We start from the raw sequence: 17,431 nt of genomic DNA, 5'->3' as shown, positions 1-17,431 counted from the left end.
ATAGATTGCATTTTCAAAATAAAAAATGTCATTTGCATGTCATTTAGTGATTATTGTTAGGTTCATTTCTAATTAGAAATTGCCCGGCATTAGATTAGGTCATTAGATTAATTTAGATTGCATATTTAAATGTTGCCTTTCTTTAATTTCGAATCTCATAGAAAATACAAAAAAATTTATTTAGAATAAATCATCTCATGCTTAGGATAGATTACATGCTTAGTTATGTCATATTGCTTAGGTCATATAGCTAAGTCATGTTGCCATGTCATATCATTTCATGTTAAATTAGTGGCATGCATTGCATATTGCATGATTTTCATTAATTAAGTGAAAACAAAACAAAAAAATTGCGTCTTAATTAGAAATCATATCTAGGGTTGTTGATGTGGATTTCAATTTAACACTGCAGATGCTTTTGTTGCTTTGAGGTAAGTCCTGCATTATTTAATTACTTTCTTGGGTGTTAAATTGGTGGCTTGCGCATGAACACCTTACATGTTAGTGAGATAGCTTAAAATCAATTCAAGCGCCTCGCCAAACATTTTTCAAAATTAAAAGAATGGTACCGAAAGGGCATTAGAGAAATCTAGTGTAACCAAGTCCCCGCACCCATAATCTCTGAGTTCGTAGAAGTAAAATAATTCTCCCATTATTTTACTTAGGTGTCTAATCGACCTACCATAAATTGATTAGTGGCGACTCCTAATTGAAAATCAATTGCATGTTAAAAACTTGAATCTAAGTTGCGAATTAGTATGGGCTTGGGAGAGCCCGAGTTAAGTCTAGGCTTAACAATCCATTAGCTAAACCCTAGGTGGTTCACACCCCGAAAAATTGGTCGCGACATGCACGAAACGTGGTTTATTCTTATTTTGACGATGCCTTGGCATGCAGAATTGGCTTATGCCAAAAAGATTCACGCTATGTTCTTGCAGAAAACCTTGCCTCAAACTCATTGTAATAAACTCTTGATAACCATTGGAGGTTCGCCTCAGTGGCCACCCTTCCAACTTAGAAGGGGGAGGTTGGGGGTTCAAATCCCCACCTTCTCAAGGGGATTGGGGTGGGGACGATTTCATTTCAGGAGTGAGTTTCGATTCCCACGCCCTGCAAGGAGGTAAAGGCAAAAGTTTAAGAGTGAGTGTTAGAATAGGATTAGAGTAGGATCGACAAAAAAAAAAAAAAAAAAAACTCTTGAGCACGATGCCATACTTCAAGTGTAAATACTTAATTATAGGCAGGAATGCAAGTGGTTGCTTCATGGCAAGGTTGCCTAAATCAATTATCTTCACTTATTCTCAAAACATAATTATTAACTGTTAAGTGAAAAGTGTAAGTACTATATGGCGTATGAAAAGATTGTAACTTGCAACTTGCAAGTAATTGGCAATTATTTACTAATAACCAAATAGCATTTACTCACAAACTCAATTTCATATATTGTTATATGCGAGATTATATGTGCAGATTGTAGGAATATAAATATTATATATATTACATATTATGTCGTCTTGAAACTGACCTATTATTAATTGACATAATTAACGCAAAGAACTCTGTTTCTATTATAGCACTATAAGTTATAGATAGATTCAATTTCTCGGGTTATTTGTACCCATAACATAAAACTTATAAAAAAATTTGCGACAGGAAAAAAAATTATATATTATATATTAAATAGGGATGTGTATTTTTAATAACACACGCTAATATACTCCAAAGTTTTTAAACCAAAACATGAGAAATAGGAATTTGCAACTCCTTATATTCTATATTGAAAGATTTCGTGTTTTGTTTCCTTATTAGTCAACATATATAATTAGCTAATTACTTATTATCCAACATATATAATTGATTAGTAATCGCCTCTTTATATATCACGTGAATCTATTTTATAGTTTTAGTAACACCAACATAAGATGAGTAAAATCATTGACCGCTTGCTTATCTAATTGGCGCAAAAGGTAATGGTTTCCGAGTAACGCCAAGAAAAGTGAAAAGGATTGTTGTTTTAGATTTGTGATGTAATCGGGCAATTAATTTGCTTTTCTTCTTCGTATTACGGTTTTCTTTCAGTATATTTTCTTTCGATTTTCTTTTTTAATACACAAAATGTATCTATAGCTGTGAATATTGTGAACTACTAAAGCTATAGGATCGACAAATTTATTCATATCGTGTGACTATCCTCTTCCTAAACGGATACCGCAAGAAAACAAACGTACAATTTTTTCACTTTAGGATACATGTCGGTTTACTTGTGATTTTCTTCTCATTATCACAACAAAATAAAGTAAAAGTTACATTAATTTGTCTCCTCTTTTGGCTTATACTCCTCTCCCCTTTATTTTAACAATTATATTTTCAGAAGATAATTCTAATCTAATAAACATAATTCAAACGAATATTTTGTTTCCTTCTCCAGTTAGAATTTGGATTCCTATTTAGACTGAGAGTCTTATCTTTTATCAATTAGCAATCAACAACTTTTGTGGTTAACAGTTAAGGTCATCGAAACAGATACTCTTATCTCCTCTTGCGAAATTCCGCTTCATATCAATTCGATAAAGTTGAGAATGGCGAGAACTTGGGCAGACTTCCCACCGGAGTTGCTAGGACTATGCTTGCAACACCTCTGTCTGAACGACTTGTTGGCGGTCCGAGCAGTGTGCCGCTCGTGGCGATCCGCCGCGGTCGAAGAGAAGAGCAATGTCCCGTGGTTGATGCTCGCCGACAAGAAGGGTGCGCTGAGGCGCGAGTTTTTCTGCCTCTCATGTCAGCAGGTTCACAACAAGCTCCTGCCTCAAGCGAGGGCGAGGAGGTGCTTCTCTTCGCGAGGTTGGGTGTTGACGGTCGGCAGAGATTGGAAACTCCACATGCTGAAGAATCCCATGTCGCGTCACCGCCATGTAATCGAGCTTCCCAATTTGAAGAAGTCCTCCGGCATTGAAGTTGAACATTTGCGCATGCATCATCACACCTATGGTGACTTCATCGCTTAGTTCGTCCTATCCGATAGCCCCACTACATCTCCAGGTTACAAGGTTATGGTCATCTATAGGAACAAAGGACGCTTAGGGCTTTGGAAACCTGGCGACGAGAAGTGGACGGCGGTGACTTCCCCAGGCGATATAATTTCGATGTCATATATATTATAAGGGGTGCTTTTTTGCTCTCAATTGCAACGGTGGCATATTGACGTGCGACGCGGACGGGCCAACGTCGTCCAAAGCACAAGTAGTTTTCAAAATGCCACAAAGCGTCCTAGGTCGCAAGCAAGCGTATCTGGTGCAATCAACGACGGGATCTCTATCGGTGATGTCACGACAGGGACAGCAAAAACCTGGAGCAAGAACCTCTCGATTTGACGTTTTCGCGATTTACCTGAGACTCAATCGTGGACAGAAGTTAAGACCTTGAAGAACACTTCCCTATTCTTGGGCTGGAATTCTTCCTTCTCTTTAGAGGTCAATGAAAAGCATCACATTAAGTCAAATCGTATTTATTTTACTGATGATTATCTCGAATCATCCCGGCATACTAAAAATGGAGGAGGCAAAGACATGGGAATATACCACCTTGAATATGGTAAGATCGAGCTGCATTTCAGTGGGAAATCTTACAGCCATTTTTCACCTCCGCTTTGGATCGAACCCAACTTTTAACTTGTTATGATTGATGATGGCTCATAGGAAGTAAAATTGTACTGATATTCATTTCGGTTTTCGTTATATGTCTGGGTGTCTGCTTTCTATTGTTTTATCTGCCGCACTACATGATATGTCACGTCTCTTCCGACGATGGATAAAACAACCTTTATCACTTAAACCAATCTCCAGATCATTCCAAACTTTCCACTCTGCATCCCCTTGGCATATTTCTCTCATGAAAGCTCGACCAAGAGCAAGTTTGTCCACATTACTTTATTGTCTGAAGCTAATCTCCGAGTTGTTCGAGGGCAATACTAAGGATGTCGGGGACATGCTTTAACAACTTCATTAAAATCAATAAATCAAAATTTTAAGGGAAAATACCACCAAAAATCCCAAACTTTACCTAAAATGACAAATTTACCCTAATTTTTTTTTTTTTTGTAACATAAAAAACCCCAAACTTTACAAACTATGACATATGTTAGTCTAACATGTTAGCCCCACTACATCTCTAGATTATAGGTTCATGGTCATCTACAGGAGGAGGGTACTGTTAGGGCTTTGGAAACTTGGCGACAAGGAGTGGACGGCAGTTACTTCCCCAACTCCAGGTCTTATATTCGCAGTGTCATATTTTTTAGGGGTGCTTTGTTGCTCTTGATTGCGAGGCAGCATATCGAGGTGCAACATGGATGGGCCAACTCCATTCGAAGCTCAAGTAGATTTCCGGAGACCGCGAAGACTTGTCCATTGGGAGCACCTAGATCTAGTGTTATTTAACGACAGAACCTCCATTGCTTCTGAGTGAAGCTTATATAGTGCAGTCAACGATGGGAAGATCATAAACCTGAAAAAGCCTTTAGATTTTAGGCTTTCGAGATTGACCCGGATACTCAAACATGCACAAAAGTTAAGAGCTAAGAGAATTCATCGTTCTTAGGCTATAATTTTTCCTTCTCTTTGGAGGTTGATGAAAAGTATCACATTAAACCGAATTGTATCTATTTATTTATTTATTTATTATGATTATCCCTCATGGCCCCAACTTAATGAAGAGGAGGAGGCACGGACATTACCACCTCAAAGATTGTATGGTGGAGCTGTAATCCATGGGGAAGCCTTATTGCCATTATTCTCCTCCGCTTTCGATCGAACCAAGCTTGTAACACATAGCTGAAGAGTTTGGCTTCTTATAATTGATGAAGGAACGCTATGCGATAGATACAGTTGGTATCAAAAGTTAGGAGTTCACTTTAGAAACCTAAAATTGTTAGGCCATTTGAAGTAAAATTGTATTGAAATTTATTTCAGATTGGGTTTTGTTAGCATAATAGTCTTTAGGTTACTATGAGAATAATAGCTTGTTGTAAATCATAGATTTTGAAAGAGTGGAACTTACAATAATTTATGATTATTTATTATCTAGTTTTTTTGTGATAGAAAATAGACAGTTATTCTCATAATAGATTAAAGATTATAACTCAATCATTTCTCCTTTAGATTTCACCAAGCTTTCTATTTGTTTTACTTTCATTTAATTGGCAACATTGCAATGTGTTAACTACAGCCAACGTAAACCACGCCCTATAGAAACTGTCTCCTCGAGACTATCCCTTGGCTCGTAGGCCCCCCTCCCCCAGTGAATGGAAGTCTTTAGTTCTCAATGGTTTAGTGTCAAATATGAATTTGTGCTATTAACGCTTCAAATGTTGCCCCTAATAGTGTTGAATTTTTCGTACTAATAGTCTCAGTGTCTGCTTCATATATCATGTCCATTCTACTCAAAAATGAAAATAGAGTTGAGTCGAAACACAATGTTTGTACTTAGAACTAGGAAGAAAGGATGAAGAGATGAAAATATATTGATTTCTTAACATTAGGGTTTAGATTGGACTCACAGGCTTAAAAAAGAACTCTACAAGAACCTGGATTGCATGAGAAGAGAAGGGTCAATTAATTTTGTTGCTTGGTTAAAAAACAAATCATTATGGACTGTGAATTTAGTAAATATCCATGTTGCTAATAAGGAACTCGCCAGTCTTTGATTTTGAATAGCTATGTTTACTTATTTGATTCAATGAAGATTTCATGTTTGGATTCTTTTCGTGTATATATGTAACTATATATTACATATCTAATAACAATATTCTTGTGTTTGATTTTTATCGAAGACTACTAATGACGACATCTTGACATTCTAACTGTCGACTATACCTTCATTAAGAAAGTGCAAGGTAGGACCTCTCTGTAGGAGCTACTTAACTCACTTAAAAGGCATTTTTTAGAAGACTGCGTTTAATGGCAGGGTTCAATTTTCTGTCAGTAAGATATTCTCTACACCAAAGCAATTAATTATAAACTAATCTCAGTTTCCTCAATTTGTTTTCTCGCATAATTATATTCGAATTAATTGGTATTCATGTTTAATGTTTAAGGTTCTCAATCTCCACAATGACTATCATGGAAACTATTACAAGAGACCAGCTCAAGCCATTTGCTTTGTTTTTCTAACAATGAAGGAACTGCAATTTGGTATATTATCTTAAGTTCTTCTCGACCCTATTTGTTAACTGGGTATTGCAACTACATCCCAAGTCCAATGACCAAACTGCTTAAAAAATTGACTTTGAATGCTATCTCTCTTTCCTATGTTTCTCACTTCCCTTCTCCACTTCTTTTTCAACGTCCGTAAGGTCCAGCGAAGGATATCGGTAAAGAAAGTTATTGCTGAGATATGCATTCTATATGCAACATCTTGATTTGTACAGTCCATGATCGTGCGAAGGGCTGTAGTTCCTCTCGAATACAAACACTAAAATCCGCTAACTTTATACTATAAATTATATGACTTGTCAAGGTTCTTCTTAAACAAAGTGTCAACTTTGTCAATCTCCCGCTCATTATTGTACTATTATTTGTATGACTTGCTATGTACCAAAGCAAAGTCAAAACAACATGGATCGGCAATCCCCTGCTCATTATCATGCAATAAAATCAGAATTATCACCGACATTAGAAGGAAGCAACAGAACGAAGGAATTAACCGAATAGCAAGTTTGACCTTATCGAACTAAGAAGATAATGCCAGCAGGAGATTAATAGTATCACGAGAGAATAGCATCAGATGAAACGGCAGCTTTGAAAAAGACTTATGAAATGAGCCGTAAGTAACACTAATGCCATTGATGCTCGCCAATCAGGAACACTCCTATGCCCTTGATTACTTTACTACTTTACGTTCAAGAAAGAGTACCGCACTAACTATTTATGGCGTATACTCCTTAAAGATGAGGCAAATAATTTGTTTCTTACATGTAGTGCAATTTACAATTTAAATTAACATGTGTTATTAGGCTATGCAAATGTTCTACACGATGATATCGATGAGCATTGGCCAGCTCTCCACGATCGGCATACGAAAACTTTACAATCAACCAGTGCGATTGACATGTCATTATACTCCACATCAATGGCTTTGGAGAAAATTGAGTGTGACAAGTTAATTGATATGTTTTGAAGACAGAACTGATTGGGTCGCACCAGCGTACATGAGAGCGAACCTTAACTAGTTAATTTTCTTAATTAGCATCAATTGGTGTTTATTCTCGTATGTCATGGATTTTTCGTAAGAAAACACAAGCAAAACTATATTCAGCGCCAAAGTACATGCTCAATGTGTTCATCATAATATGCTCGATGTGCTGTCCTACCGGGCTATTTGCACTCTTCGCATGTTAGATACACCGAGCTCAACCAATTGATCATGGCATGTGTTGATATTTACGTTCTGTAATTTATTTCGGGTTGCTTCGCCGGTTACTATCGTTGTTACCGAAACTTCCCTTGGTGCTTATGATAGATGTGTTCACCACTTGGAAAGGCATTTAGTCTTTTTTGAATTTGAAGAATTGTTTTTTGTTACAATTTTATAGGGTTGGTCGAATCTCTTTAAAGGCTAAAAATCCAATTGATGGCATCTTTTGCAAGCAATCTATTTAAACATTAGTAAAACAAAATCCCAGAACAAACTTCTGATTCACCCCGTCCCACTTTTTAGTAACCTTTACATACGTGTACTTGTCATTTTTACTAAAATGTTCAGGAAGCATATTGCTATACTTGCAATTTTCTTCAATTTATGACACCAAAATGGGACATAAATCATACTGATTTTATTTCCAATTTTGGCTCGATAAATATTCCTCACTTGTTTAATTTAGCATTATATTTCCGAAGTAGGACCTTGAATTCGAAGAATTGTTTTTTCTTACAATTTTATAGGGTTGGTCGAATCTCTTTAAAGGTTAAAAATCCAATTGATGACATCTTTTGCAAGCACTCTATTTAATCATTAGTAAAACAAAATCCTAGAACAAACTTCTTGTTTGCTCTGTTTCATATTTTTAGTAACCTCTACATACGTTTACTTGTCACTTTTATTAAAATGTTCAGGATACATATTGCTATGCTTGCAATTTTCTTCACTTTATGACACCAAAATGGGACATAAATCATACTAATTTTGTTTCCACTTTTAGCTCGATAAATATTCCTTACTTGTTTATTTTTGCACTATATTTCCGATATATAATTCTCATCCGATAAACATAATGGTCACTTTGTTTCCTTTCCTTAGAATTGGGATTCCTATTTAAAGTGAGATTCTCGGTTTTTATTTTATTTGATCGATTATCAAGTAACTAGTGGCTACTTTCCATCTCCCTTGCGAAATTCTACTTCGTTTCAATACGATATAATTGAGAATGGCGAGAAACTGGGCAAATCTCCCGCAAGAGTTGCTAGTACTATGCTCGCAACGCCTTTGTCCAAAGGATTTGTCGGCCTTTCGAGCAGTATGCCACTCTTGGCGATTCGCTGCTGTCGAAGAGAGGAGCGACGTCCCGTGGTTGATGCTCGCGGACGAGGAGGGGACGCGGTGGCGCGAGTTTTTCTGCCTCTCATGTCAGCTGGTTCACAAAGCGCTCTTGCCAGAAGCAAAGGGGAAGAGATGCTTCTTTTCGCGAGGTTGGATGCTGACGATGGGCAAGGAGGGGGAACTCCACATGCTGAAGAATCCCATGTCGTGCCGCGACCATATTATTAAGCTTCCCAATCTGAACAAGTTCCTCGCCATACAAAACTCCCGCTTGCTTCGCACGTATGGTGCCTACATCTTTAAGTTCGCTCTATCTGATAGCCCTGCTACGTCTCCAGATTACAAAGTCGTTGTCATCTATAGGAACTGCCGACGATTATGGCTCTGGAAACCTGGCGACGAGGAGTGGTCGTCAGTGACCTCCAAGTATTATGTCAATGATGTCATATTTTATAGGGGGTGCTTTGTGATTCTGAATCGTGGGGGTAGCATATTGAGGTTCGATGCAGATGGGCCGACTCCGTTAGAAGCTCAAGTAGTTTTCAAGATGCCGAGAGGACTCCTAGGTCGTGAGCAGACGTATCTAGTGCAATCAGTGACAGGATCTCTATTGTTGGTGTCACGACAGGGACAACGAACGCGTAAAGGAACCTTTCGATTTCATATTTTTGAGATTGACCTCGATAATCGAACGTGGACGGGAGTCAAGAACTTGGGGAACATGTCCCTTTTCGTGGGCTGCAATTCTTCCTTCTCTTTGGAGGTCGATCAGAAGCATCACATAAAGTCGAATTGTATTTATTTTATTGATGATTTTTTCTCATGGTCCAAGCTAACTAAAGAGGGAGGAGGTACAGACATGGGAATATATCACCTCGAAGATGGTTCAATAGAGCCGCATATCGACTGGATATCTGATAGCCAATTTTCTCCTCCACTTTGGATCGAACCAAGCTTTTAAACCATAGCTAAAAAGTTTGGCTTGTCATTATTGATGAAGGAGCAATTAGTGGAGTGCTTATGCAATGCACTCAGTTGGTACAAAAAGTTAGGAATTCATAATGAAAACATGAAATTGTTATGTCATTGCTTCATTGGAAGTGAAATTGTACTGAAAGTCATTTCCAATCTGCCTTCGATGCTTCACATTTTACACCTAATAATGACAAACTTCTGCAATAGCTGTTTGTGTATCTACTTTCGATTGTTTTATCTGCTGTCCTACATGATGTGACATGTCTGTTCTACGCAAGAACAAAAGTAGAGTGAAAGCAAAACATTGTGTCTGAACTTTGAACAAGGTAGAAACAATGAAGAGATGAAAATGTATTGATTCCTTAGGTTAGGTCAACTACTTTTCTTCCTTGTCGCATGAGAAGAGTAAGGATAAATCAATTGTTTCTGATGAATCTCTAAACATTTCAAGTGACGAACATCTACGAGCAAATGTTGTTAATTATCATTCAATGTACTCAGAACGATTCTGCAAGTGTGACATTAAATCAATATTATCTACTAATAAGCAGCGAACATAACAAATTGCTATCTACCTTATATGAATATGAGCAACAGGTAGTATTTCTACTTCTGCTATAATTCCGTCTTTGATCATTTTGTTGCTGCAGCATGTGAGAATGCAAGGTCCCTACAGTGACCTCTCTCATGTACGCGACCAAATTAGGTGTTCACATGAGGCAATGTAATCAAAAGTCAACTGCTTCATGTGTACACCTATTATATAGCTCAATGTGGAAGCACTTATCTATCTTTACAGTTGTAAGATTATTCATTAGGAATAAGATGGTCAATTGCATCTCTCTGCACGCTTGCCTGTCTTCTATTTTCTCATAAAACAATGGGCGGAAAATGTAACAGAACAGATAATGTAGAACTCTTTGCAAAAACCCTTCATCTAGCTGGCACATTACGAGGAAGTAACAGAACGAATAAGGGTGACATTGAAGCCCCGCTGAGGGAGGGATGGGCAAAATAAGGGCACTAGTATAACCTTCCATGTCCATGTTATTTCAGAAAATATTTCTCTGTGTGGTTATTGGTATAAAATCAGATCCCAGTTGGCCATATCATGGCTTGTCTTAAGTGAGTAACCAATCTGACCATGGTGTTCTTGACTGAGATAATGCAGAAAACCAATCAATCACTGTGAAGCTACTATGCTCACTCACTTCCTTGCAAAAACCAGCTTGGTTAGTTAGCTCAGTATCTCACAATACATTGAAAGCTTATTGAGTATCTCCACTGCTGTGCAATTTGTCCACTCCGCTGGTGATGCCCTTTCCCTCACGGTGAGCAGAACCAGCCTTGTGTGGAAAAGAATCCACATCAGTAGATCCTGTATCGCTGTCAGATACACTAGTAGAAATCCATCTAGATCCATTGGCCATCCCCATCGAATTCTTGCTTAGTGGCCTATCATGAACATAAAGCAACCCCAAACAGTAACAAAGACAATCTGTCCGGTTATATTCTTCTCACTGAACAGTATATCCAAAAGAATTCAAACAGAGTGGGAGCTAATGTTGCTTTCACTGATGTTCTGACCGACCATAATATCAGTCAACTGCTTAATTGCCAGTCCAAGTTGTCGGGAGGCACTTGAGGTAGGAAGAGAAACATCAAACTCTCTTCTGTTTGTGGCTAGAGAAGTGGATAGTGGCCTGTGGTTCACCGATGACATGGTTTCTACCACTCGTTTGCTTTCCTTTTGCGTAGATCTTTTTTCACCACTAAAGAAATGAAACTGCAGGGACGTCCGGTTATAATCATTCGATCCTTTTCTGGTTGAATTTATCTTGCGTTGGTGTGTCACAAGTGATGCTACCAAAAAAAATAAAATTCTTACCAGTGAGGGGGAACAATCTTGTTTATTTGCAAATACAGTAAGAACTGCATCTTTCAGTCATCGTTCCTGCTTAATTTAACACGGAGCGTTAAACATATAAAATCACAATGGAGCATATGGGAAATGACAAAAACAGCAGAGAAGCAACAGAATGTAGTCAGATATTACAATGCACTGTCCACTTGCCTTGAACCCGGTACACTATAGTAGAAGCTCATATTGTTACCACCAGCAGACGTATCAAGAGTTGTAGACACCGTGTGGCCCAAAAAGAAAAGTACAAGACACAACATAATTTTCACATCTAGCGGCAGTATGACAGAAGACGTTAGTGAAATCATTGCTGCAATTTATATAAAGGTAAATAAGTGAAAGATCAAAATCAAAGAAATCCAGAATCTATACAAGATTTTTTCCCCCTTTCTTGTCTTAAGCTGAGAAAGTACAAGTCAGATGACCTTCCCCACAGGTGGAATGCAGAGCATACAGTAAGAGGACAGAGGTCAAAACCAGAGGTGGCCCATTCTGTGAGAAAGCCTAGATAGCAAGAAATTAAACAAAAGCCCATTTTATTTGGTGCACAGATCCCTGTAGGAAGGCGTAGATTCCTACTTATTAATCAATATAAACTTCTAACCCTATATAAACGCGCGTTAAAATCATTTGATGGCCTGATCCTCCCAAGGTTCTACCATGGCATATAATGGGCATCAGAGGCAAAAGCAAATGATTAGACATCTGTACACATATCAAAGTACATTTCAGAAAATGTTTGTGAGGTTCGAGTTCGAGAGCAAGCATGCATCATCGAGGATTTACGAAATGGGAAGCAAGAGCCTGTTGCAGAATCAAGTGCCCACCAAAGATGGATTGGGCCAAAAACATCTTTGATTTCCTTTCTTGAAGGTGACTTCTGTGAAGTGGAATTGGAATTTACTTCCAGCCGAGTCAGTCTTACTTGGGCCCAGGGTCCATCGCACATATGCCTAACTTTTCGATTCTTTCTTTTCTCAATCGGTTTGAATTGCATCTCCAACTTCAAACAGCTTTGATCTGGTATAGGCACAAATTTCCCTAGGAAATTGTAGGAGTTCTATTTTTCACATTCATTATGAAGAAGACATGGACCAGTAGACTCTACAAACTACTTACACCTTTCATAACATCACTCATCATCTCTTTTTCTTTTTTCTTTTTTAATAACCAAGGATCTACTTGAACCCCCTTTTGCTTATGCTAATCGGGGTCACACAACCCTCCGGTGCCCGGTGACACCGGCGGACCTTGCCGAAGCTATTTGGATGACTATATCTCGGGGGAATCTAGTCTAGCAACCCACCACCAAAGACCCCCACTTAAATTGCGATAGCAATGCGGAGATTCAAACTCTACACCGCATCGAAGCAGGAGAAAACGAATACCAACGCGGTTGCCCACGAGTGGGTCACTCATCATCTCTTTTTTGCAACATATATATTAAAATAGCAATATTGACCTAACCATTGCATACTGCAAAAGAAGAGGCTATTACACAACGAGTTGTTATACGTAATATCATCAGTTTATTGTTAATGCTTGTAAGAGTTAACTAGTGTTAACAATTGAAAGCGCAAAAAGAAAATCTTCACGCATCCAAAGGAGGAGCTTCTTATTCATAGCCAAATATCAGATTGGTACAAACTAGGATAGGCATAAATTTCCATAGGAAATTTTAGGAATTCCAGTTTTCACATGCCATATTCAAAAGACATGGACCGGTTGGCTTTACATCCCACTTACAGCTTTCTTCACATCGTTCAGTATCTCTTTCCCCATCATATATATCAAAACGGTGAAATTGACCAGGCCATTGCATGCTACAAAAGAAGAGGGTTTTACAAAACACATTGGGACGGAAATGAAATTTCCACGTGCCCCCATGAGGGATTTGCTGAACGCCGAGATCATCGTTTTTGGATTTGCAATGAACAGTAAGCGTTATTCCTTCGGGTAAGCTGTTGTGGATTCGGACTTGGGTTTTTCCGAGTAAGCATATACCTCCGGAGCAAGCTCGCATGAGGACAGGAATGATCATGAATACCACAAAAAGTCTTATTGACGAGTTCATATTTGCAACCTTAGTTTTTCTTTTGAAATATGAACACTGAAGAATGCAAACCAATCAATTTGAGGAGAAATAAGGTGGCTTCATTGGGTGAGATAGCTTCATTTGGCAAAATGAGTTATGTTGTTTCCACCCATTATATGACTAAATTCGCCTAATTTTTACCAAAAAGATAAAAATTGCATTAATCATTCAATTGTAAATTAAAGTGGTTAGCCCCAAATTTAATTACTTTCCTTTTTTTTTTTTAGTTTTTTTCCTGATTCCATATAGGATTTAGTAACCAAAAACATAAAATTACCATGTATATATCTACAATGATGAGTTGTCAGATTTTATTTCCATAATGATTAGCTTCATCTAAAAGATACATTTCTAAAAAACCCAGTTCATTTCTAGGGGAAATTTCAAATAAGAACCTATAATATCATCATTTTAGCAAAAGATGACCTGAAATGAAATTTGTCTCAAATAAGTATCCAAAGTGCTTTCATTTTCTCAAAAGATGACCTGAAGTGGAGTCTGTCTCAAATAATGACTCAAAGTGATTATTTAGTCTCAAATAATGGCCCAAAGAATGACCTCATTTGCCGGTTGGTGAATAAATGCATCTCCGATGCATATTCCAATAGCCTAATTAGGGATATTTTTGTCAAATTTTCTTTTTTAATTTTTAGTTGTCTTGTTCTTTATTATTATTATTATTTTGGGTCAATGGTGGCACTGTTCATCATCTTCTTCAGCCCCTATTCATCTTCTTCTTAAGAACATCAGACTTGGGAAGGGTCAGTGAGCATTGGCCTTTGGTAAGGGTTGGCAAGGTTTGGACGCCCATTGTCGGCAGTAGGCTTTTGAATGATCACGATATGTGCTTGTATTAATAGTGTGTTTATTTTACCGAAAATTTAAAATTTGGAATATATTTTTCAAAAAATAATTTGTTGTATCACTCAAAAAAATTAGTCAACGGAATATATTTACATCATTGACATTAATCTATAACTAACTATTTTCATGAATGATGAAAATATATTTCATTCATTATTTTCAAGTAAGTGATATAAGCGATTATTTTTCGCGAAATATTTTTTAAATCTTGTGTTTTCATTGAAACAAACACACAATAAGAGTCGCTATTAAACACCAAAATGAGCTATGAAGACAAACCATTAGACGAGGCAAACTTCAAGAAAAAAATGATAAAAATCAATATAAGCAGAGCCTATGCAAGATGTTATCATCGTGATATAACTGCTTTTTTTTTTTTTTTTTTTGGTTCCTGCAAGTCGAATTCTTGCACATTGCTCCATCTGAAAACGAGATATGTGATCGAGAGTTGGATTAGTTGATTGCCAGACGCAAGTTTCCGGCAAAAGAAAGACTGCTCAGTGAAACTTGAGGTTCGGAAAAGTTTCATGTTCGCATAAATTGTGTGGATCTTTTTTTCTAAGTATAGGTCTGCTTGAATCACGTATTTCAGACTTTCAATTTCCTTATCTATTTGTGCCCACAAAAGAAGTGCATCTTTTCAATGGAACCTTATGCACATCAATTGAAGAATAATTTGGTAGCCCAAAATTTATTTCTTTCTATGTTTGTAAACTCAATTAAAATGGTAAGTGCCATCTAGTGAGACACCTTAAAGATGGAAAAGTAATCTTCAAGTATAACATTATTGTACCTTATAGACACACATGTTGTAATTATGGTTATAATTATGGTTAATGGATCAACGGAAGCCAATAAATTAAGATACGTTTTTTCTGTTCACGTATCTCTTTTTGGATTCATGAATTTCCTATACTTTTATGTTCACGTATCTATTGAATTCATGAATTTCTTAGATTCATGTATCGTTTAGTTCATGTATTTATTGAGTTCATGAATATTTTGAATTCATGTATCTTTGGATACATGAATCTCTTGGATTCACGTATCTCTTTATTCATGAATCTCGTGGATACACGCGTCTATTTAATTCATGTATCTCTTTAGTACATGAACTAAAAATCTCTATATATAGATAGGAACATAGCTTCAGGGGGCTTCGGTTTTGGTTTTTTGGTTTTGGTTTTTCTGAATCCATTCCAAAAAGACTTTGATGTCCTTTTCACTCTTACATTTTTACAGTGTCCATTTTCAATTGAACGGTTGTAAAGACGGTTTGAAAGTAATCCAAATAGGTTCGAGGTGTTGTATCTTGGGAGGCATAGTTTGTGAATCTGCGGAGCACCATTGGCGGAACTAATCGCCTTAAGGAGATTCGGTTATCCGTACCTCACCTCCAATTTTATGTTATTTTTCAGTGATATCTTATTTTATTATTCTCCAAGATTTGTAAGTTTACATAAAAAGAAGAATATTATATAGATGTTATCGTATTCTTTATATTGATGTTCTGATTACAACAAATAGTGTGTATTCTCTGGATTAATTTCCAACAACACACACATATATATAGAGTTCCATTTTCAAGTGAAACACCGTAAAGACGGGAAAGTAATCTTCGAGTATAATATTATTGTACCTTATACACACACATATATATAAAGCTATATAAAGTTTATTAGCGATACTTAATTGTATCGAATGAAAATATCACACATTGAATGTGGCCTATACTAAATTTTAAATGAGATGCCCAAACTGATATTAAAACACGAATTGAAAGCTATAGAAAAAGAAAACGGCCGATAACAAAGGAATAATGATTGTAGCGATGACAATAGGAACATGACATAATAACAACAATGACATGATTCGTCAATATCATAAAAAATATATGGTGCTCTTTAGTTAAACACTAGGAAAGTCCTGAGAAAAAAAAGGATGGTGTCGGCTTACCCTAGATTGAGTGAATGTTCACCCGGTTCACCCGGTTCACCCTGAATCGGGTGAATCCTAAAGTGGTATTCGTCCGGTTAACTCGAATCCGAGTAGACCTTCGCCCGGTTTATCTGAACGGATGACATCTCCTAGTACAGCCCACACGTGTTGTCGGGCCCTCGATCGAGATCGTCCGTGGTATCTTCCCGAGGATCGGGCCGATTTGGCTGGACGAGACCAGCTCCAAGGATTCTGGAAATTTACTTCTCCGAGCCCAATTATCATGTGGACCGGCCCAAATTTGAAGTGGGTTTTATTTCTCCATGTTGACTGCATAATGTAATTCCATTGCGTTGCGCACTCAACGTAGTGAGTAACAATGGATTACGAAAAATTCTTTCTCGATTTCTATCGATATAATTTATTTGGCTATTTGCCTACATTACTTATTTATAGTCGACTAAACAAGGAATCTACAAAATAAATAAAAATAACATTACTCAACAAAACAAAGGAAATTAAATATCCCTCACTATAAAAATCCAAGCTCAAAATTAAATTGATTTTTTTCCATAAGTCCAAAGGCATATTATTTAAAATTTTTTACTAAAACAAACGTTTTTCCCACAATTTTCTTACTTTACACAAACCAAATTTCACTATACATGTCTGTCTGTTTGCAATTTTCTCCACTTCATTATACTAAAATCCAAGAAAAATTACATTATTTGATTTTCTCTTTTGGCTCAAGATATATTCCTCACTTGTCCATTTTAGCAATATATATCCAAAAAGATATTTGTAATCTGATAAGCATAATTCAAACGAGCACTCTGTTTCCTTTTATTTATAGAGAATTTGGATACCTATTTGATATGAGTCTATCTTTTTAATGATGAAAATATATAGATATCTCTCACCTCGTGGAATTATGCATCATATAAATCCTCATCTCTCTATCTCTCTCTGTGCACAGCCCGCCGATCTTCTGCTTTCTCTCAATCCGTGAATCAACAATGGTGAAAAATTGGGCCGAACTCCTCGCAGAGCGGCTAGAACTGTGCTCAAGATAACTTCGAGGGGCAAATTCAGTTTGCAAATTCACA

The 17,431-nt window shown here is 37.0% G+C and overlaps 1 protein-coding gene across 1 annotated transcript; it reads left to right on the top strand.

The window, feature by feature from the left end:
- The first annotated feature begins 2,579 nt into the window (after positions 1-2,579).
- On the top strand, positions 2,580-3,005 carry LOC104416264 (F-box protein At4g12382). Its single transcript, XM_010027677.1, has one exon. It carries the CDS (start codon positions 2,580-2,582, stop codon positions 3,003-3,005), a length of 426 nt encoding a protein of 141 aa, XP_010025979.1.
- The last annotated feature ends 14,426 nt before the right edge of the window (positions 3,006-17,431 follow it).

The sequence above is a fragment of the Eucalyptus grandis genome, chromosome 8, assembly GCF_016545825.1.
Source record: "Eucalyptus grandis isolate ANBG69807.140 chromosome 8, ASM1654582v1, whole genome shotgun sequence".
Taxonomy (NCBI): Eukaryota; Viridiplantae; Streptophyta; class Magnoliopsida; order Myrtales; family Myrtaceae; genus Eucalyptus; species Eucalyptus grandis.
Note: the sequence above shows the minus strand (reverse complement) of the source record. Positions and strands in the feature narration are given on the sequence as shown.

What these genes read in the sequence shown, in the direction of transcription:
- LOC104416264 (XM_010027677.1), top strand. Translation starts at nt 2,580, where the DNA reads ATGGCGAGAACTTGGGCAGACTTCCCACCGGAGTTGCTAGGACTATGC.